Below are 22909 nucleotides of genomic sequence, written 5' to 3' on the forward strand. Positions count from 1 at the left end.
CTGATTAACCAGCTAGTTTACCAGTATAGGGCAGGCTTACCCTGGTTGACCAGCTTTTCAACCAGCCTTGACCATCAAAGGTCAGCTAGATGGATTATTCAGCAGTTTCTTTATCCAGCTCAAGACCAGCTTTTGCTGCTAGCTGGTTTCGGATGGTCAAGGTGGTTGAAAACCTGGTCATCCAGGCCACGGCATATCGTATCGAGCTGGTTAACCAGCACAGTGTAGGTTGCATTTGACCTGGCCAAGCCTGGTCATACTGGTTGTAGACCAGCCAAACCATTAAACCCATACAAAAACACGCCCTACGCTGGCCTAGAGCTAAACTAGCAAGCTTGACTAGCTCAAGCTGGCCATGTTGGTCAATAGACATGTGAAAATGGCCATGTGCTAAAGAAAAATGACTGAAACAGTGTGTTAAGCAGGATGACTCGACTCCAATAACTCCACCTGTTGATCTAAAGGGTGTTCCAACCAGGACAAATAGACGAGGAATTATCATTACCCTTATTTGGCTGGGAACATCTGTTGACCAGTTGCCAACACAAATAACCTGAGGCTACTATTTGCATAGACCATAAAACCAGCTTATCTCCATCCCTCTGGTCAACTCTCAACCTTCTCGCCTACCTAAACTGCTCTAAGACAAGCAGACAGGCCTAAAACGGAGGCCCAGGCTGTGTAACCCCAATAAACACCAAAAAACAGCCCTGAAATTGCACTGCCAGCCTATGCTAGCACCTCAAAAGAGAGGCCATTGCTCGGCTTCGTCTTGTCACCTGTATCTGTCAGTCATTGGCGCCTGCCGCCCTCCCATTGGCGGAGCGCGGTGGGCGGAGGCGGGACGTAGGCGAAGATTCGCCTTGTGATTGGCGGAGAAGGAGCGAGGGCAGAAAAGACTCCGGCTTCAGACCACAGCTCGTTTTCAGGCTGCGAGGAGTTTTTTTGGGGGCTTTGGGGGGACGAAAAGGGCGAGTTTCTTAAGGAGGTAGGATGCTTTATTTATTTTAGATTAGAAATTATAAGAGGAAAGATCATTTAGTTTGTTGTGTACTTTTGCACGGCTTTGCAGAACTTTCCTCCCTGCATTTCCGGCATGTGCGGTGTTTGAGATTAGGAGTAAGTTAAGAAATTTAAGGTTTAGTCGGTTTAAAGTGTTAAATGTAGGTATATATGTTCAAAAATACGTTTAAGTTCGTGAATTTGATGTTTTATTTAAGCTAGGGTGGAGTTTTCTTGTGCGCAAGGGTCTTTTTGTAATTTGTCCGTTCCACCTTAAATGGTGCAGCAGTTGCATTCGGGCGCCTGAGGCGCCCGAATGCAACTGCTGCACCATTTAAGGTGGAACGGACAAATTACAAAAAGCAGCCAACTTCAGCTCTGCTAGGCTTACTTTTGGACAAACCTTTTACCTTCTTTGGTCACTTGGGTCCTAAGGAGGCTGGCAGATGGAAAATAAGAGGGATAACCTGAACATTAAACAGCCTTCACACTGTTTATCAAAAGCTCTGGTCTGGATCAAGCTATAATGGACCTTCAGACTAATAGACCTAGACATGAATTTATTATCATATATCATATATGCACTAAATAAATATAAAACTCTACTCTAAAAACTCTAGTAGACCCTCAACCATCCTCAAGCTAAAACAATTGGTACAAATTTCTACTCAATTGACCTCCCCCGGCCCTATTTTTAGCCCTTATCTATTTAAGTCCCGACTATATCCTGAGCAATTCTCAAAGCTCAGGGCTACATCCACCAGCCTCTCATGGGAGACCCTCTATTAGCAGACCCAAATTACTGTGGCGAGGGGGTAGCTAAAGGATCCTTAATGTAGGATGAAGTGTGTCACCAAGCATCGCAACATCTTGGCTTGTGAAGAATACCTAAGAAGTTCCTCTGTTAGGGGTTCCGCACCGCAAGGACCATTTATCTTGGAATGTCGGGATAGGCCGTAAATCCGAGTGGCGGTCGGGTCTTTGACCTAGTTGGAAAAGTAGCCCACTTTTACTTTTCCTTGCTGCTATTCAAGTGTTGAGCAGCAGCTCCAGTGCTTTGTGTTGGGCATCCGTCTGGCAGCGTTTTTATTTTTTTCAGTTTCTTTTCGTTTCCGCCGTCAATGACATCCTTAGTTACGCAGCCCTCTGCCAAAACGTTTGCCGGGCAGTGGAACAGTGCAAGGTAACTACTAATGAAGCAGAAAAGCATTCACAGCATCTCCAGCTTTTGTGGGACCCCTAGGAGCTGCACAGCATTTTTGAAGGCCTTGTATTCCAGACCGAAATCGACATATTCAAGAATATTTTTTCACAGTTAAACCATTAAGAGGTAAAGAAAGGCGTGGCTTCAGAGTGGATTGGTGTAAAATGCTACGGGGTATCCTTGGTCCGATCTAGGTGTTGGCTGTTTTAGGCCTGATCCAGCTCCTCCGATCCTTTGTTTTTGCTGCTGTGTTCTAACGTAGCGCCCTCTGGTGTCCTCTTCACGGCCTAGAGTACAGGGCTACCATTTCAGGAGGTAGGTTTGGCAGTCAAGAGTCTGCAGTATGGATTGTGACGCACATCTGCAGTTGTAGTGTTTTGCCGATGTTTAGTATAGGGTGTGAGTTTGACAGCCAGTTTAAACAACCAGTATGACCAAGCTTGACCATGCTGCTCGACCAATTGAATGCAACATTAAGCTGATCAAGAGCTGGTTAACCAGCTAGTTAACCAGTATAGGACATGTTTACCGTGGTTGACCAGCTTTTCAACCAGTCTTGACCATCAAAGACCAGCTCAAACAGTCTGAAACCAGCTAGCAGCAAAAGCTAGTCTTCAGGAGGTAGGTTTGGTAGTCAAGAGCGTCTTGAACTTCTGTTTTTTTTAGGTCTTTCCACAACTTTGTTATTGGCTTAAGGTCTGGACTTTGACTTGGACATTACTAAAAGCAAAAAAAACGGATGGGGACATTCATATGTTCCAACTCGCTGTTGATAGATGATCTTTTTCATTTTTACCACTATTTTACCATCACCAACATTGCATATGCAGCTCAGACCACACCTCAGAAGGTCCTCTGGTGGGTTTGGATAATAAATGAAAAGGCCATAGTTGTGCTGTAATCGTGGAGACTCTCGATTTCCATCACCACCACTGTAAAGAGGTCTGAGTTGAACCATTTCTCACCAATATTTCCCATCTCATGCTCTCTATCACCAGCTGATGTTCTCCTCTTGCTCTTTGCTCCCACTCCTGTTGATCAGCTGTTCATCATCGCAGCAGTGAGCGATACAGCATTCAAATGAGCGAAGCGGCATGGAAATGAACCTGCCGGCCTGCTGTGTCACCTGCCCTGGCTGGCAGCTGGCTTTATGGTGGTTTATGGTGGTTTAATGCACTTGTCTTGTTTGTTTGTTTGCAGTTGCTGGCCAGAGCCATCGGGGGGCGATGGCAGACAACAGCAGCGGCGCCAATGGCAACAGCTGGACAATTCTCGCGCCAGAGATAAAGGTAGGTGTTGCGTTATTATTACTGTTATTCAGGATCACTGGTACCGTTGGAGGTAGGGTTGGGCGATTATGGTAAAAATATTAGATCAATATTTCAAGACTATTTATTTGATATCGATTATGATATATGTCTGGAAGCAGAGCTGCAGTGAAAACACACAGACTGAGCAGCTGTCTGTCACGTGAGCGTAGCCTGTAAATAAAACCGGTACGGTCTGTAAACAGTGCGCCTCGAGAGCCTTAAGGCAACATCTTAAGCTCAGGCACACGTCTGTAGCTCCGGTGTGTGAGTGGAGAGCAGAGTTCTATTAGTGTGAGGTGTGGGATTTACCAGTTTGAGAGGCAGCCTTAGTTTGTAGGGGACACTGTTAGTTAACCTACCTTGTACCAATGGAGTCTGTGCTATAGGTATGGTAGATTCAGTATGAATGGGATATGCTAACGTTAAGCAGGTTGGACTGTTAGCCTGATATCCTTACATCTCCAGCAAATAACTTGGTGAATGTCGATTCCCCCCTTATCTTAACTGATTGTTTTAATGGTATGAAGTCTAAAAAAAACAAATCCTTGCCTTCATTGTTTATCTCCATAAATAGGAGTCTGGAGTAGAGAGTGTGGGTCCCCTGCCTGAAGGCCCAGAAGGACAGCTTGGGACAGAGCAGCCAGACTCGAAAGACCTCTCCCAAAGATCAGACTTTGCAGATGGACCTTCAGAGCAAAACAACGCCCCTGAATCACCTCAGGTTTGGTCCATCTTCCACCTTTCAGCACCTGCCATGTGCATAATAAAGTGTATTAATTAGCCTATTGCTTCCCAGGTAGCACCTCTAGAGACCAATGAAGATGAAGCTATCTTGCACGCCTCCCAGGTGAAGGACTCCGCCCTCAGCGCTACTCCAGTGGAGAACCTCACTTGGTCCTCTGACCCTGAGCAGCAAGGCGCCACTGCTGGTCACCCTGAGAGCGAGCCACTTCTTAACCCTGACGCCGATTCGTTCTCCGACTCCTACACACACATCAGCCCAAGCCCGGAGTTGACCGTACACCCTGCAGCGTCGCAAGACGAAGAGGGGGTTTCACCAGGGCATGAGAAGTCTGAGCCAAGGAAGACCCTAAGAGAAGGTGAGGAGGAATACATTGTTTGTTTGAGGTTCATGGTTTGTCACTTCTAGGTACTGAACTCTCATTATTCAGCTAGGTCAAGATAAACACAGTTTTCCATTCTAGGGAACCTTTTATTTATTTATTTGTTTATTTTTAACAATTTCTGGTTGTTGCTAGGTTACAGGGTCTCTCTGCACATGTATGCACACGCCCTACTCCAGTGCCTGTTTAATGAATAGATATGCAGATATTTAAATGACCACCAGTACAGTGTGTGCAGAATTATTAGGCAAGTTGTATTTGAGAGGATTATTTTTATTGTTGAACAACAACTATGTTCTCAATCAACCCAAAAGACTCATGAATATCAAAGCCTAATATTTGTGGAAGTTGGAGTGTTTGTGCAGGTAACTATTACTGTGCAGAATTATTAGGCAACTTAATAAAAAACAAAAAAGACTTCTCTCTGTACCACTGCTTAAAGAAGGTGTCTTCCAGAAACTGGCAGTAGGTCTGGGAGTTGGGCTTCACTCCATCCTCAACCCGAAAAGGTCCCACAAGTTCATTTTTGATGATACCAGCCCATACCAGTACCCCACCTCCACCTTGCTGACGTCTGAGTCGGAGTGGAGCTCTCTGCCCTTTACTGATCCAGCCTCGGGCCCATCCATCTCGCATTTCATCAGTCCATAACACCTTAGAAAAATCAGTCTTAAGATATTTCTAGGCCCAGTCTTCACGTTTTATCTTACGTTTCTTGTTCAAAGGTTGTCGTTTTTCAGCCTTCCTTACCTTGGCCATGTCCCTGAGTATCGCACACCTTGTGCTTTTTGATACTCCAGTAACGTTGCAGCTCTGAAATATGGCAAAACTGGTGGCAAATGGCATCTTGGCAGCTTCACGCTTGATTTTCCTCAATTCATGGGCAGTTATTTTGCGCCTTTTTTTTTTTGACACGTTTCTTGCGACCCTGTTGGCTATTTGCCATGAAATGCTTGATTGTTCGGTGATCACGCTTCAAAAGTGTGGCAATTTCAAGACTGCTGCATCCCTCTGCAAGACATCTCACAATTTTTGACTTTTCAGAGTCCGTCAAATCTCTCTTCTGACCCATTTTGCCAAAGGAAAGGAAGTTGCCTAATAATTAAGCACACCTTATATAGGGTGTTGATGTCATTAGGCCACACCCCTTCTCATTACACAGATGCACATCACCTGATTTACTTGATTGGTAGTTGGCTTTTAAGCCTATAGAGCTTGGAGTAGGACAACATGAATAAAAAGGATGATGTGATCAAAATACTCATTTGCCTAATAATTCTGCACACAGTGTAGTTGTGATTTTGAAAGTGTCCTAGTCTCTTTTAACCTCTAAAAACTTGGTGATCATGGGTGTCGACGTCTGTTTAACACCAGCCTTTTGTTTGTTTGTTTGTTTACTTTTAAGTTCTGGTAGGAGTCCATAATGGAGATGCAGTTGAAAGGTCTGTAGCATGATTGACTGCAGCCAGACTGCTTGACATGGTCTGCATTGTGCTGAGTTGAAATACGAGCTGTTCGACAAGCAGCCCTGACCCTTTGCGTTCGCCGGGCCCTGTGCTATTTTTACCCGAATAAGTAAATACTTGCCCGGCTCTCAGACATGCCTTGCCTCAGCAGCTTCTTAATATTTGCTCTTAGTCTTCCTGCCTGTGACTCCTCAAAGCCTTGCGCTCCCGACCGCTATGAAAGTAATTTCTGATATTTCCCCTCGTTTTTGTCTCATGTTCAAATGTATTAAGATTGGACTTTTCATAAGACAGTCTAACGCGTTCTGAATCCACAAGGGGGCGCTGGTTACTAGTTATATATAGTACTATACAGTACACATTTGCAGAGATTAGAGTAGTGACCGTCTAAGTTCAATGTTTGTTAGCAACTTTAGCCTAGCATCTCCTGTTCTAAACTTAAAAAAAGCACACGTCAGGTATCAAACATGTCTTGGCTGATCGACTGAATCTGGGGCCAGTGAACAATCGTGTTCACTTGACTTTTCATTCATCAAACAATTATCACCATAAATACTGAATTAAAGCTGGAATTGATTGTTTTGCTTTGGTCTGCAGCAGCATGCTGTTCACTGTGTTTGGTGGCCGTCCTGTTTGGCTAACTGGGCTGGATTGTGCTAAGAGTTAGCTGCACATATTGCAATTGACAGTATGATTTATTGTGTGGACATTTAACAACACTTGGACCAATAGGAAATTTGAAAAACACGGATGTTAAAGGTTACATTAAAATGAAGTGTTTAAAACATGAATTGCTGGCTGCGTTCTTAGATGCTACGTCATAGAAGGCTGTTACACAGCCTATAAATTCAGCCTACGTTCGGGGCAGTCTGGAAGATGCAAGTGATGTATCCTTCTTGGCCCACTTTGCCCACAGCTTTTTTCGGAAACATTATAACACTGGGGTTGGGGGTAGCACCATGAAAACGGCATGAAACAAAGCCTCCAGGATACTGAGAAGTTTTCATAGGACAGTCCTACCAAGGACCCTCAGGTAGCTGGATGTTCCTGGCTTCACATTGCTGTCCATGGACCATTTGGTAATTTGGACAGATCGCTGTCGAGTCCAGCTGCCTTTAACTTGAGCAGATGGTCGCTTGTTTCGTTCCCGGTTTGGCCATTTTTGTCTTATAAACGCCGCAGCCGACTAAAGGGGGCCAACATCAATGCATACCCTCTATACTACTGTTATTCAGCAGACATTGATGAGACTTTGGGAAGATCTTCAGAAGACTTACTGGGCACGCTTACACTGGGGGCCCTGAGGAGCCAGATTCATTTCATTAGAAGGAAAACTTCAGAGTGAATTTACTAAAGACATGAAAACGACCCCTTAAGATTTCCATGTTTAAAGAAGTCAGGAATTCGTTGTCCTGTTGGTGATGTAGACTTGGTCACTAAGGGAAGAACCAGGATGTCTGCTGGATGTGGAACAACAGTGACTGCGCTCACACTAGACTGGTTCTGTTACCGTGGGGAGCTCCAGGAATAGAATCAAATCTAGCAGAGCCTCAATTCTCTCTCCACACACACACACACACACACACACACATCAAGCCTGTGTGTGAAATAAAGGGGAGCATCCGGTTTGGACTCCCACACTTGTATTCCCTCATATAGCTATGATTTACAAGAATGGAGGCCCCTTAATGTGACTCTCTCGTATTGGAGTCAGACAGAAGGCCTGAATTTCTGCTGTCATCGGGAGGGACCGAGAGTTTTCCGAAGTTTAACACAACTGCAGCTTCATAGAAATACTAAGTAGGACCTTATTTGAAGGCTACCTACATAAGGTCTCCATAATGCGTACTGAAGCACTGAATAACATGTTTATAAACAGCTTGTGCTGGTATACACAAGGTTCCCCTGATCTAGGGGCCCTTAAGCTAAAGTGTCTGTTATTTTTACACCCTTAAGCATTGCAACTATGGTGGTCATGATACCAGAACACCAGGAAGCAAAAAACGCTATAGTGCAGAGCTGGCAGTTATATTTCACTATTCATGATTGACAGCTGAGATACGAGTCAGTGAAACGCTGCTGAACTAAACTGTTAATTTTTGAACACATCAGCCGGCTGTCTGACATGACTTTGCTTACATAACCTTAATTACAACGATATTTTTGGTAAGTTGCTGGAATTTCCCTCTGAGCTACAGATGCTAACCTCAGTTTAATGCATGTGTCTCCTCTTCGTTTCCTACTGTAGAATCCACACCAGATGTTGAAGTGTCTGAAGAGCAGGACAATGAGGGTGATGGATTGAGGAGGAGAAAAGTCCCTCAGCTGAGTCCTGTAGATCACAGAGACGACGATGAGGAGGAAGAGGGTGAGGAAGAACCGTTTCGGCCGCCTCGGAGAGATGACGACGTTGGGTTCTCCCTGAACAAGTGCATTTTTGGAGCGGTCATCCTGCTTGGCCTGGGCACCATTTTCTTCTCAGGTAAACTTCTTCCCAACACAACGTTTACTGTTTCAGTGTCACAGTGAATATTAACTGAATGAGATGAAGGGCTTTCTGAGATAGGTCTGTTATTCTGTGATAGGTGTGCTCTTGGATCTGGACGAGGGTAGGTAGCATGTGTGGGTGTGTGTATGTGTGATGAGTGGATGGATCACTTTGTAAAGTGTTGCTCCACTCTAAAGCAAGCCTGTGTTTTCACTCCTCCAAAATAAATGTATGTTTTGATTGGCTGTCAGAATACAGTGCAGAATTTTAATTAGTGGTGTGTTGCATAAGCTTGAATCTTCACTTTAAAACATAAACATTGCTTTGACCATGTGTAAACTAAATGGACAAAAGTATTGGGACATACCTCAGGTGTTTCATTCAGTCCCATTGGGGTTGTTTTTTCAAGGGTTGGCCTATAGACCCTTGAGTTCCAATGAAGGGACACTTTATACCTTTAACAATACCTATTTGTCCATTCTACAGATAATTTAATGGTGTTTTTAGTACTTAAATATTTAGTTTTACACTGACATCAACAGGTCAAAACATACATACAGGGTCTAAAATATATTTTCCCACTTAGATTATTCATTCAGTGCTGCTAAAAGTTTCAAAATGTCCTTTTTACTTGCCAAGTCCAAGGCCTCTTAACCTCCCGTGATCATGATTGGCTACAGCATGGATTGACCCAGACGCAGCCCAATGGAAAAATCAGGAACGTTTTCTGGAGAAGAAGAAAAATATTATATATACATGTGAACACCACTGATAGAACTGGAGAATTAGATTTCCAACTGTAATATAAATAACTTGTATAGTGGTAATGGGCTTTGTGTAACAGGAGGAGATATATGGGTAAATGGGTGAAATTCATTTGAATTTGGATATTTTATCAGCTGGTTATCTGTGTGTGTTTCTGCAATGATGGTATACTGCAGCTAATGCAGTAATTCAGTAAATTTTCTAGTATATTAGCTGCATGTCAACGCTGTTTTGCATGCTGTGAGCTTTAAAATCATGCATGTGGAGTGTGAACTAATCTGGGAAATACTGGGGGCCGGATGCTTCCTATTTATTTACGCACAGATTTGTTCTGCTTGTGTGCATGCTGTTGATACTTCAGAGCAGTTCTTTGTGGTTCCTGTCGTGATTATGTTCACAGTATGTTCACATTTTGGCTTTTTAGAGGGGGACGCTGATGTGCAGGAGCTGAAGAATCCAGAGCTTCCAAAGGTTAGCCCTTCATTCAGTCTTTCTCTTTTATTTTGAGTTTTTACTCTGCGTCCTCTAAATATGGCATGGTTTTTCATTTGTGGTCAAGCGGAATAAGGTGTTGTCACTATGACCACAGGGTCGCTAGTTCTTATCCCGATCATGCTGCTAACCATTGGCGGCCAGGAAGAATATGCTCTTTGGTGGCAGTTGGAAAAGAGCCAGTAGCTGGCTTCACGTGTATCGAAGGAGACATGTTAAGTCCTTACCCTCCTAGTTTTGGGAGCAATGCTAATAGTAGAGGTAGTTGTGGGAAAAGTGGTCGTCAGTTGCCTGACTTGAACCCTATAGAAAATCTTTGGTGGGATCTGGGAATCTCTGTGAACTGTAGGCCACTGGGCTACTATTCCTCAGGAGTGCTGCCAGGAGGCTTGTTGTAAAGGGGTTGAATAATTGAGACTGCAGTCAGTCATCAAAAGTGGAGTTGAATTTGGAGAAAGCAGTTGTTCTGTTAGTTGTGTTGAGCTATTTAAATTGCTCATTTGATTGGTTGGTTGCAAACAGCTGAAATTGTCTACAATTTGCTAATACATTTCTGCTAATTTGTAATGGAGGTTAAATTTCAATTGCAACTGTAGCTGGAGGGCGCTGTTTGTTAAATCCAGTTAAACTGTGGCTGTTGAATGAATATGCATGTATATACATGTGTACGTGTGTTTGTATGTGCATGTCTGTCTCAGGAGTGGTTGAATCTTGAAGCTTCAAAAGACATGCCTGCAGGTGTCCAGCCTCCAGAAACAATGGAGAGACTGGAACAGGAGAGCCAGAAAATCGCAGTCTTACAGGCACAGCTTCAGGTATGTGAGCAGGAGTAGGAGTCTCTCCATGTTCGCTGTCGTTTTGCCCACTTTCTGTGTCTTATTTATTCTTATTCTGTTTCGACCTTTAAACACAGGAACAACAAGGGGAACTAAAGGCCGCACAACTGCAAGTGGAGGAAGGCACCAAGGAGCGTTTAAAGAGGGAGGAGATAGAGGTCGAGATCCAGAAAATGAGAGGGGAGCTGGATAAACTGCCTGCTCTTCAGAAAGAGTTGGAGCAAGGGAACGAAAGGGCAAAGAAGGATCTGGAGGCTCTTCCAGCCATGCAGAAAGAGCTAGAGCTTTTGAAGTCCAGGGTTAAAGAACTCACTCAGAGCACAGGTACCAACTTCACCTGCTTTCTAGATAGATATATAATAGGTGTTGTCACTAGAGTTAAAAAAATTGGAATCACTTGCCATGAAGTACCAAACACCTGGTTAAATCTTCTTAAAAACATTTGATCTAAATGCTAGGCTGACCATATTTTTGTTTTAAAAAAAAAATGTTGGCACACGTTTATCCAGTATATTTAGGATGCCGTGGCTTAGGGGTTTCAAGTAGGCCTAAGGTGTAGGACCGTGGCAGTGTGTATGTGTGTGAGGGTGGAAATGCTTCTCAAACCATGCAGCTACAGTATGTTAATGTACAATATTATATACTCATTTAGCAAGACCAATAAATTGCCTTAATAGCCTGTATGACCAAATCTGCGGCTTTGACTTCAACCCACAACCTAGGCCTACTTGAAACCCCCAGCCACGACATCCCTTCTATTTGATTTAAAACACACAGTATATTGTGAGCCGATTGCTCTTTCCACATTCTTTAAGATACGGCCAAAAACACACACAAAATTGGACAAATTTGGCTGGATGGGGGGGGGGGGCTACTGAAAAAGCTGGAGATGTTTTCTTCTGGCCTCGCTTGCTGATTTGCATGCATTCTCTCCTGCAGATGGTGCTCAAGCTGTGACCCCACCGTCAGATTCTGTGTCGCCCTCTGCTGGACACGAAAGTGAGATGGCAGCCGGACAAGGAAAGAAAGAGCTGAGGGATAGGAAAGTGAGAAAAGAAAAAGAAGGGAAGGGAGGGAGAAAGGACCAAGAGGAAGGAAAGCCATGGAAGGACCAAGGCAATGAGGGGAAGGAACCAAAAAAGCAAAAGGAGCAGGAAAAAAAGATCCATCCAGATGAAGGCAAGGAATGGAAGGTGAAAGGAGAAAGGAAAGTGTGGGAGGACAAGAAAGCTGAGAAAGAAGGGAAAAAGGGGAAAAAGCAAGAAGATGGTAAAAGATGGAAGGATACAGAGATCCAAAGAGAGCCTAAAGATGAAGGTAGGAAAAGAGAACGGAAGGAAGACGACAAGAGAAGGAAAGATAGCAAAGCAAAGAGAGAGTTTAGCGAAGAGGGAAGTGGGAAAGAAGATAAGAAGTGGAAAAAGGAGAAACCCTGGCAGTTGGATGGCGGACGGTGGGAGACGAAAGAAAGGAAGCATTCGCAAGATAAAGTAGATGATGGCAAGGAATGGAACCTCAGAGGTGACCGAAAGGAGGGGAAAGATAAGAAGGAAAGCAAGCGTTCAGGAGATAAAGTGGAAGGTGGCAAGGAGTGGAATCTCCGAGGCAACCCAAAGGAGGGAAAGGATGAGGGAGAGTGGAAAAGGGGTAGGCAGGCTGGCTCAAATGACAAGAAAGAATGGAAGGAGAAGAATGAGAAGAAAAAGGACTGGAAGGAGAGAAATGAGCAGGATTCTGAAAAGGAGCAAAGAAGTCCAAAAGGAGAGCGAAAAGCCCACAGGAAGGACCCTCAGAAAGGAGAGAAAGATCATCACGAAGGGAATGGTGGAAAGAAAGAGTGGAAGGAGCGTGCGGACAAGCGGTCGAGCGGGAAAGAAAAAGAGCGGGCAAAAAATGGAAAGAAGGCAGAGGACAGAAAGCGTAAAGACGACTACGAGAAGAATGGAGAAAAGTGGAGCAAAAAGGACAAATCGAGGAATCCTTTGTCAGATGAGGCGTCCCACCATTCGTACAGCGACAGAAAGCAAAGCCAAGGCCACAAGCATGTCGACTACTGGGCTGAGCAGAGAGAAAGGATTCGTCATTACCGCGGATCGACGGAAGGCTGCGATAGTGCAACAGCTTGTGCCCATGCAGAAGGTCTAAGGCCTGTGGGTCAGAGTGACTTTGAGGCTTTACTCTTTGCCTACTTGACCAAGTTGCTAGTGCCCGAGAACCAGGCTTCTAAAAAGGAGGAACTGAGTAAGCTCGTTGGCGAGTTTTTCACCAATGGAGTCTTCGTTCATGACCAGATACCATTCAGCGAGTTTGTTGAAGATGTGGCCGACATTTTGGAAGACATGGCAGAATTAGAGGAGGATGAGAAGGTGGAGGATGAGATGGAGGAATTTGCTAGAGAGGCGATGGAGAAATTTGTGCTTCCAGACAGAGGAGGGAATGAAGGCAAGAGGAAGGAAAGTGGAAGGAAGAGAGTTTCAGGCTAAAAGAAATGAAGGTGGTCCTATAAGTAGAGGGAAAGTGGGGGAGGGCAGACATGATTGGATTGAAGGATACTGTGCACATTTCCAGAGCTTTGTTTTCTTGGGGGTTGCTTTACAAAGCAGGATTTCTCACTGCGCTAAGAATAACTTGGTGATGCTAATCTAAAGGTACACTATAATCTCCTGTTCATTTGCTTACCTATAATACATTGACTCTACCCTGTTGAGAACCATTTGAATGCTTCTACAGGACTAGCGGATTTCTTTAATAACCTTTCAAAAGATGGTTCCATACAAAAGTGTAATTGGTTGCATAGTACCTGATTTCTTAGAGAACATTTTAAGGCAGAGGATGACCAGTAATAATCTGGTATTGCTAGAAGACAAAAGTGAGAACTGTCCTAGAGTTACAGTGAAATCCTGCTTTGTAAAATACCCATAGAAGCAGTGGAGACATTTCAATATTATGTTCATATTTTGTTAAAAAAACAAAAACAAAAAAATATATACATGCTATGCTATTTAAGTACCCTTTCACTGCTGTATACTGCTGAGCCACTGAAGTCCACTTTTTATATGACGCACCAGTCAAACGTTTTGGACTTGGACTTAATCCAAACACCACAATTGACCGAATTTGTTAATAAAAAGGACACTGGGGGACACACGGGTATCCACCATAGTAAGGATGTCGTGGCTGGGGGGGTTTCAAGTAGGCCTAAGTTGTACATCGACTTCAAATTAGGCGATTTGGTCATATAGGCTGTTAAGTCTAGTTATTGGTTTAGCTAAATGATTAATGTGTATGTGGTAATGTTCATTAACGTGCTGTAGCTGCATGTCTTAAGAGGTATTTCCACCCTCCTACAGCTTAGGCCTACATGAACACCCATCGCCTCACACAACATCCTGACTACGGTGTCCCCAGTGTCAAGATGATCAGCACACATTTAACCAGATGTGTCCAAACTTATACATAAAATTGACATTTACTAGCATTGAATATGTTCTGAATAATATATGTTTTGAGTAATATAAAAGGAATTTTGTGCAATTTAGGTCCGCACAGCTTAATTTAAGTATTTATAATATAGAGCTGTAAATAAACCAATCAAAAAGTAAGACATTTTAAGACAATAACGAACAGAGCTGTAGATGGTTGCAACACGGCTATTTAAAGTTAGTATAAACTTTAACCTCTATAATGTGTTATGTTTTAAAACTATGAATCTCAGCTCCAGGACATGACCTAGAAAACCTTGGAACAGAAAAATGGTACTTCATCAAATCATGATTGTTTAGTTTGATAAAAAAAATTAGATTTTGTCTACCATTCAGTATTTGAATCTTAATTGTTTTATATACGGTTTCTGTATATAAATATTAATTTAAATGAATATAAAAAGTGGTTCCAGACCTTTGAACGCTAGTGCATTGGTAAGGTGTCTTTCACATTACATGGTACATGATATAGGAATTGCTTTGCTTGCATCCTCGTATTGCCATATTCCTGCAACAGGGTGGCCAAAAAATAACTAGTGTAGAAACGTTTGTTTTTATATTGTGGAAGAAGTTTCTTATTGATTTAAAGGTACAGTAGTCCTACATTGTTCCATTTGTTTGTGTACTTTCTCTTGCTAAACATCACATTGTCTACCAATCAGAATATAGCTGGTGTGCTGCAGCAACTTAACTTACATTTTAGATTTCACACCTTTCAGAAACTTTCATTTATTTACTTTGTAGCATAAAAAGTTCTTAGAACCATGTAACCACTGGGTGACTATATATTTATTTCTTTTTTTGTAATACTTTAAAGTGTAGCATTCGTAAGGCCACGTGACAATACCTACATAAGCCCTTTTATGACAGTCATAAAACAAGTGTCTGTTTTGGGTCATTTACATGTCATTTCACCTCATCTTAGATCAGATAACATCCCATTGCTTTAATGTCCAGTTCTGGCACTTGGGTGTCCATTATAGGTGCTTTTGATGGCGGACAGGGGTTAGCATGGGCACTCTGATCGGTCACCTGATCTATTGTCCCTAAAACATGATTTGTGATTTCTGAGTTCCTCAATGCCACAGTAGCCCTTCTGTTGGTTTGGCCTAGATGAGATATTGGCCTCGACGGGACTGTAGTCCTTACTGCACTGATGAGGCGCATTGATGAGCCTTGGGCGCCCAGCAACATGTCACAGTGGGGCAGTGGTGACTGGATGCTCCCCCATAAGCCTTGTGGTTTGTGAGCTGCTCTAGCTCAGTTTTGTAGGCATGAGGATTTGGAAAAATGGGTCAGGTCTTCATGCAGGTTTGTTTCTACCATATCCCGCAAGTCAAGAACAGACCATCAAGTTACCATCAAATCAGTGTGATTACCTTTATTAGAATGGTTTGGCTCATTGGCGTAGGTTTTTCAGGGCTTTTGTAGGGGTCATGTAGCCCTATGAAGCATGTCCTTGCTGTTTTTGGGGGGACAAAAAAAGTAAGTGTGAAAGGGACTATTTTGCAGTATTTAAGTAAAGTTACAAAACCTCATTTTGAAGACTAAGGGGAACATTTCATGTCATTTCCATCTTCGTTTTATGTACTTTAGTTTGTGGTTTGAACTACTGATCTAATATTGAGGCTAATATTGTGTTTTTTGTTATTTATTAAAGTTTATGGTTAAGGATCTTTTCATGGGTTTACAGTAAATTCTTTAGACTTTGAAAGAAGCAAGTAGCTTTCTTGCACCCAAACAATCTGATACTTGTTACATGCTAGACTTGCTCAGTCAGCAGGACCTTCTGGGTTGTTTCTGGGTTTCATTTGTGCATCACAACAGAGCTTTAGAAAATTAATTGAATTAAATTGTTTTAATTAAAAAATTTAAAACAGTGAATTCTGTACATAAAACATTAATGCATTTATACAATATGCTGTAAAATAGCATATGACATTTAGTGTAAGAACCAGTAAACATTACATTACATTTTCAAATGTTCATACAAAACTGAAGTCAAAGATGTGGCTAGTGAAGAGTAGGCCACAACATAAGCTTTTGGTTTTTGCCAAATTATTTTAAAAGTATTCCACAAAAAATAAAATACATTTCGAAAAGATTAGATGCATTATAAAAAGAAATGCATTTCTAACTGATTATGTTAACAGGACTCTGTCTCTGTAACTGAAGTGCTCGATTATATATTTAAATATCTGCATTAAATAAATATCTTTATAATCTGTTAACTCCGTCTGTCGGTTGTTCTGTACAATTCTTAATTTGGAAGTAATGGTAGACAGATTTGCTATACCTGTAATGTAAAATTAGTCCTGTGTGCACATGTTCTTTAAATTAGAATGTTTCCAGAGAGGGGGGCGGGTCTTTTCAGCACAAGGTTTTAGAATAGAAACGTGCTGCTTTCAGTTCCCCTTACCCTGAGGTCCTATGGGAAGGGTAACTTATGTTAAATGTCTGGCTGTCACACTTTGCACATTTCAGTTTACTTCTAATAAAGTCAAGTTGACGACAAAGCTTCTGTGTATTGGTCTGAAATTCTTTCCTTGGTCAGGTCTGCTCTTGGTGCTTGGTAGTTGTAGCCAGTAACAGAAGGCAGGGCCGCTGTGGGGTGGGGGTGGGGGTCCATGAATGACCAGGGTTCTAAAAATGTTTTAATACATTTCAAACTGAGGCTATTAACAGGTTTTGTGGGTTTGATACCCAGGCTCTGCAAGCTGCCACTGTTGGGCCCTTGAGCAAGTCCTCTAACCCACCACTGCAGGCATGTGTGCTCAGGGTCACTGTGTATATGGTCACTGCACAGATAGGTTAAAGACGGAGGCCAACACAAATGGTGAATATGGGTGACTTGTTCTGTCTTTTCATGGGGCCCAAAATCCTTAGCAGCATGCCTGGCAGAAGGGTCTAGGCTCAAGTATTCAGTCCTCTGACTGCTGCTTTTGTGCTCAAGCTACAAATAGATGCTGCATTTTGGCACCCCTGCCTTTCCTTCCCTTAACACTATACATGTGAATTTCTGTTTTTAATATAGCAGAAGTAGAGAAACAGTCCACCTTTGCTCCACCAGACTGAAACGAGCAACAAGGATGAAGCACCTCTCTGGGTCCGAGAGTAAGTAATTATTATTAGTTGTCCAGAATCTGGGTATTTGACCAACCAGTTTGCCTCAAGTATGGAAATTTACTTATCAGCGACTATAAATTTGCCGGTGTCTCTCTGGTTGACCGTCATCCTGTACTGCAGTATCTTCGGCAACGTCAATGCGCTCATTGCTAAACACTGTGTGACCTTTGAAGAACACCTCCTTGATGATATCGGCAGGACTGTCCCATGTTGCCATCATCCAGGGCTGGGTCCCTATGGAGAGTGCAACATCGCTGATTTCCGAACTGAGCTGTCGGAAGTTGGGCCAGGAATCAGGTCTTTGTGTATCTATTCTCAATCCGAGGTCATTCCTGCCAATGCCTTCTCACATCTCACAACCTTGGAGTTGCTCTATATAACTGGAAACCTTCTGAAAAGGGTTCATTCTGGTGCCTTTTCTGGCCTTCTTAACCTTAGGTATCTGACTGTGCTTTTCAATGACCATGACTGCAGCAGTGTTGCAATAGAGCCTACCATATTTGCTGGATTGAATCGTCTGGAAGAATTGTCCTTAATAGGTTTGAGGTGGGCCAGAGTTCCTAACAACACATTTGACCCTCTACTTGGCTTGGCTAGGCTGCTTCTGAACAGGATTTGTGTTCAGGACCTTGGAGAGGTTTTCTGTCATCTTCCTAATGGAATGTCCCACTTGGAACACCTCAAAGTGATCAACAGTGGCATCACTTCAATCAGGAACATAGGATGCCCAGCATCGTCCAATCGCCCATGGCCCTCGAATGTGCTTGCAGGGATACAAACTCTAGACCTGAGTAAGAACCTGATTAGAATCATTGAGGCAAACTCCTTGGTAGTGTTTCAGAACCTTTCAAGTATCGTCCTAAGTTTCTATGGCGTATGGCTTGGAAGCATTTGGGAGTCTAGAGTAGGAGAGGTCAGCAAGTTGGAATTGGAAGGAATTTTATTAAATGAATATCATACAAATTTCAAGGACTTGTGCCAACTAGTTTCTCACCTGAATCTTCAGTCTCTGGTGCTAGTTTATGTAAAAGTGGACACACTGTCATCAGAAGATCTGAGCGACTGTGGAACAGGACTGAAAGAACTTTCCATATTTAACTCAGAAATACAGCGGCTGGACCCAGGGTTCTGGACGAGCATATCAGGTATAAAGATCCTGCACATGGCCAACACAAGACTGACCACCGCCACTTTTTGTGCTGCCGGCAATGGAACTTTGTGGAATTTAACTACTCTGGGTCTTGGAAATAACCAGCTAATGGTGGTCAAAACCAACCAGTTTTTTTGCATGCCTGTACTTGAGCAACTTCTTCTCAATGACAACAGGATCACAACTTTGGAGCCTGGAGCTTTCAGAGGTCTGCTTCACCTTAAGATTCTCAAACTTAACTCGAACCTCATCAAGAGGCTTTCTGTCAACGACTTCCTTTCTCTCAGGGCTCTTGAAGTTGTGCTTATTGACAACAATGTGATTGAGAATATTGACTATGGGACATTTCAAGACCAGAGGGAACTGAAAGAACTGACATTTGGAAGACTGGAGTATGTCTATACGTTGCATCTGAGTATGCTATTTTATGGATTTCCAGAGAAAATGCAGCGTCTCAGCATTGATGCGCATTTTGGGACTACTATCTACGTGGGTAATGTAGGACAACCCAAGAATTCCTTCATACTTGAATTAAGCGGAGACAGTCTTAATATTGGTGATTTGTATTCTCCATTCCTGGAGTCTGTCCGAGAGCTTAAATTAAACGGGAGTACGTTTTTTTTTAAGTGTTTCTTTTTTGTGCCTTATTTTTCCAATCTCGAGTCTTTGGAATTGCTGGGGAATCCTGAAAGGGTACACGTTAATTACACAGGGATTAACAATTTGCGATATCTTAAGAGGCTCAAACTTGTCAATCTCAACTTTTCCAACCACACAAATCCTGGCATGACCTTCTGGAACCTAAAGCTGCTCCGTGTCCTGGTACTCTACAACTGCCGCCTGAGTTTCCTGACCAAGAGGATGTTCAGAGACCTGCAATCACTGCAACTGTTGCGTCTGTACAGCGTCAGCCCTCTGATCTTACATGACGGGATGTTTGACGTTCTACCAGCTTTAAGAGCAGTCGTGCTTGACAGAGTGGACTTCCGCTGTGACTGTGAAAACGGCTGGCTTCTAGACTGGGCAGAGAGTACGCACCAGGTGCAGGTGATCTACATGCAGCGCCAGCAGTGCATCTGGCATTACCAGAAGCGCAATTACTTGGCCACCATGGAAAAGCTGTGTCAGACAGATGTGCAGTACCTGTGCTACTTGAGTACAGCCATCACCATCACTCTTCTGTTGACCGCTTCTGCTGGCTATCGCTTTGCTTACTGGCCCTGCGTGGTCGTCTTCTTTCGTCTCAGAGGATATGTTGAGAGGAAGTTCGGAAGAAAACGGAGGATAAAAAGAAGAGAAAGGCAGAGAGACGGTGAGGTGGAAGAGGAAGTGAGGTATGATGCATTCGTGTCATTTTGTAGGCATGATGAAGCCTGGGTCCTGAAAGAATTGGCTCCAAGACTGGAGGAACAAGGCCAGCCGAGGCTGCAACTCTGCCTGCATAGCAGAGACTTTGAGGTAAGACATGAGTTCTTTATTAAAACTGGACCAAATTTTTAGGAAGGACACCTTTCACCTATTGTGTGTAGACATTTGGGTTTGACTGTCTTTCTTGCCCATATTAAGAAATAATAGTTTTGTACTGCATACCTTTTTCCACCTAATGCCTCTAAATCCTCTGGTCGTTTTTCAAGAAATCTGTCAACGGTCAACTCAGTCTTTTATAGTAACATGAGAACATGCCTCATTTTGTCAAGCAATATCCCTAACAAAATTTACTGATTTCCTTGGAATACTTAAACCAACAAATTCCAGACAAAATTTCAACAAATGTTACAGCTTACTTGTTTCATTGTAGTTTACTGGTATATGTATCTTATATAAGTAAATGCCTTTTTTGTGTCCTTCCCAGAAATCCTAATTCTGGTTCTGAATTCGTCACCTCTGATTAAAATGTACTTATAGGTGTTAGTTAATTAAACTATTCAACAGTATGTAATGTAAAGACCGGCATTAGCCCTACAGTCATGCATATTGCTCTCTGCTCTGTAGGTGGGTAAAGGCATTGTGGATAACATTGCAGAGAGTATCTACAGCAGTCGGCGAACAGTGTGTGTGCTGAGTCGTCGGTACCTGCGCAGCGACTGGTGCAGCCTGGAAATGCGAGTGGCAACCCACCGACTCCTAGAAGAACAGAAACATCGTCTTATTCTTATCTTCCTCGAGCACATTTCCCCCTTTGAGCTCACTGCTTTCCACCGGTATAACAAATTACTGAAGTACTACAAATGTGCGAAAGCTAAGCTACTGCATTAAATTCTACAGGATTCTTGCAGTAAATTCAGACTATAGTTTACTATACTGTAGTAAATATACAGTTGTGGTCAGAAGTTTACCTACACTCATCATTGACATAAATGTCATGGCAGTATCAGACTTGAGTTTGTGTGGTTGGTGTGGTGCAACAGATACCACCACCACCTACCATTGTGTTACAACAACACCAACAACCCTGGGAGACCAGGGTTCGATTCCCGGTCTGGGTGACTATGCTGTGCTACACCAATAAGAGTCCCTAGGCAAGACTCCTAACACTACATTGGCCCACCTCTGTAATACGAGTAACCTTGTAAGTCACTCTGAATAAGAGCGTCTGCTAAATGCCATAAATGTAAATGTAATGTAAATGTTTGGCCACAGTGACCAAAGATGCAGTATGTCCTGAGAAGTAGAGGTGAGGCTTTCAGTCCTAAGAACCAACTGTTAAGCATTTTTAAACTACCAAAATTAGTTATTTTATGGCACTGCTCATAGAACTTACTTTTAACAGTGCAGAGTCATATGTAACATTTTTTCCATTACCATGCCCACTTGCCATGATGTTTGAAGTAACTTCACCACTTTACTAAGTAGCTGCACGTCATCTTTCCGCAGCCTGGCCAAGCTGGTAAAATCCCGCACATATCTGGACTGGCCACAGAATGAGAGTGAGAGGATTCACTTCTGGGAACGTCTGAGAAGGAACATTGCAGATGAAGAGATGGTAAGCTAGGATAATAGTAACTGCTCTGATTTGAATGTATGACTGTATTGCAGTGCTAGAAAAAGACTCACATAAAGCACCCTAGGCCTAATGCCTGTATGTTTTTGGCCTCTGTTACAGGATGCTCCGTGTAACTGACCAGTATCACCACAGGCTCCAGAATGAAGGCTTTCTTACAAAGTGTTCACCACAACCATTAGAAAACAAGACCTCCAAGATCCTACTTTTGACATGGCCTCGTTGTTCTTGTCTGCTAAAGACAGTTTCCTAATGCTTGGATCTGTAAATATGTCCTGCAGCTACAAGGCTAAAAGCTAGTGGCCACCAATAGCATTGTGAGGCTTCTCAAAATTAAACCTTGTTTGCTCAAGTTATTACATTTCATTACAAATGCATGATATATATGTATATAGAAGCTCCCCAGTCACAAATTAGCACTTTACGTGTTTAAGTTGGTAGTAACTTCAGACTCCTGCAGATGAATGATGCTCGGGATGTGCGACGGGATTTATAGATTGAGAAGAGGTGGTACAGTGCAGTAAATGTGTAGCTGGATGTGTGGAAAATGGGGTGCAAAGCAGATATTACTGATTGGCCAAATGGACTGATTGAATTTGGGCGTGCCAAAGACCAAATTCTTTCACTAAATCTGTCTGAATTGTACAATTCTTAGCTGCAAGAGTAGCTTACCGCTGATGTTGCCTATGTCCAGAAACTTGCCCTTTCCATTGCAAATCGAAACGCAGGCGTTCTTCATGCTTGTGGAGGCATTACAGGCTATTACGCTATTCAACCACAGAGGACTGATTTTTTGTCTGGTGAGCTTACACCTAACTTTTGAGCTATCTATCTATCTAACTATTGAGCTATTTATGTAGCTATAGCTAACCTTTTATTATATTTAAACAGATTAAAGTGTCAGTCAAATGAGAGTCTGTTTAAGGGTATTATAGACCACCAGGGTGTTTGCTACCATGCTTATGCACATATGGAGACGTTTTCTTGGTTTGCTATTTTTGGAAATATGCCCTGTCTTTTTGTGTGTTCAGTAAAAAAAATGTTGAGGTCATTGGTCTTCAATTTTTTATGTGTAATAGATTGCGAAACTAAAACGCAAAACCATATGTATGTTTTTAATTGTGAGGTGTCACTGTTAATAGGTTGAAAGGTGTCACTTTTAGTAAACTAGTATAGTGTGTGTACACAATAACCATACAGGAGCACTTTTTAGTTCTAGGACTCTGTCCCACAGGGGTCTGACCCCACAGGACAGACCACAACAGAGCAGACTCTGTGTTATTTGGGTTGGAAGGTCATTCTCAGCACTGCTGTGACACCAACATGGTGGTGGCAAGTGACCAAGTGGGTAAGACACAGCAGTGGTCTTCACCACTCACATCAACAATTTAATAATGATTTTTAATAGACATTTCTTTTAGCTGCAGATTGTGAGATTCATTCCAGTAGTTGTTTTCAAAAGT

The 22909-nt window shown here is 42.8% G+C and overlaps 2 protein-coding genes across 3 annotated transcripts; both read left to right on the forward strand.

Annotated features, from left to right (window-relative positions):
- The first annotated feature begins 914 nt into the window (after positions 1 to 914).
- Positions 915 to 16685, forward strand: pbxip1b (pre-B-cell leukemia homeobox interacting protein 1b). 2 transcript variants are annotated; one of them, XM_072680460.1, is made up of 10 exons: positions 915 to 988; positions 3407 to 3495; positions 4091 to 4237; positions 4313 to 4616; positions 8355 to 8588; positions 8692 to 8715; positions 9784 to 9830; positions 10550 to 10666; positions 10765 to 11011; positions 11627 to 16685. In XM_072680460.1, the coding sequence occupies exons 2-10, from the start codon at positions 3433 to 3435 to the stop codon at positions 13168 to 13170; spliced, it is 2727 nt and encodes a 908-aa protein (XP_072536561.1). In that variant the 5' UTR covers positions 915 to 988; positions 3407 to 3432; the 3' UTR covers positions 13171 to 16685. The 2 variants fall into 2 exon arrangements, with proteins under 2 accessions (XP_072536561.1, XP_072536562.1); XM_072680461.1 differs by lacking the exon at positions 8692 to 8715.
- Positions 16686 to 17344: 659 nt separating this feature from the next.
- Positions 17345 to 21437, forward strand: LOC140556486 (toll-like receptor 12). The gene is made up of 3 exons (XM_072680462.1): positions 17345 to 19903; positions 20438 to 20646; positions 21320 to 21437. The coding sequence occupies exons 1-3, from the start codon at positions 17345 to 17347 to the stop codon at positions 21435 to 21437; spliced, it is 2886 nt and encodes a 961-aa protein (XP_072536563.1).
- The last annotated feature ends 1472 nt before the right edge of the window (positions 21438 to 22909 follow it).

This window comes from Salminus brasiliensis, chromosome 5, assembly GCF_030463535.1.
Source record: "Salminus brasiliensis chromosome 5, fSalBra1.hap2, whole genome shotgun sequence".
Taxonomy (NCBI): Eukaryota; Metazoa; Chordata; class Actinopteri; order Characiformes; family Bryconidae; genus Salminus; species Salminus brasiliensis.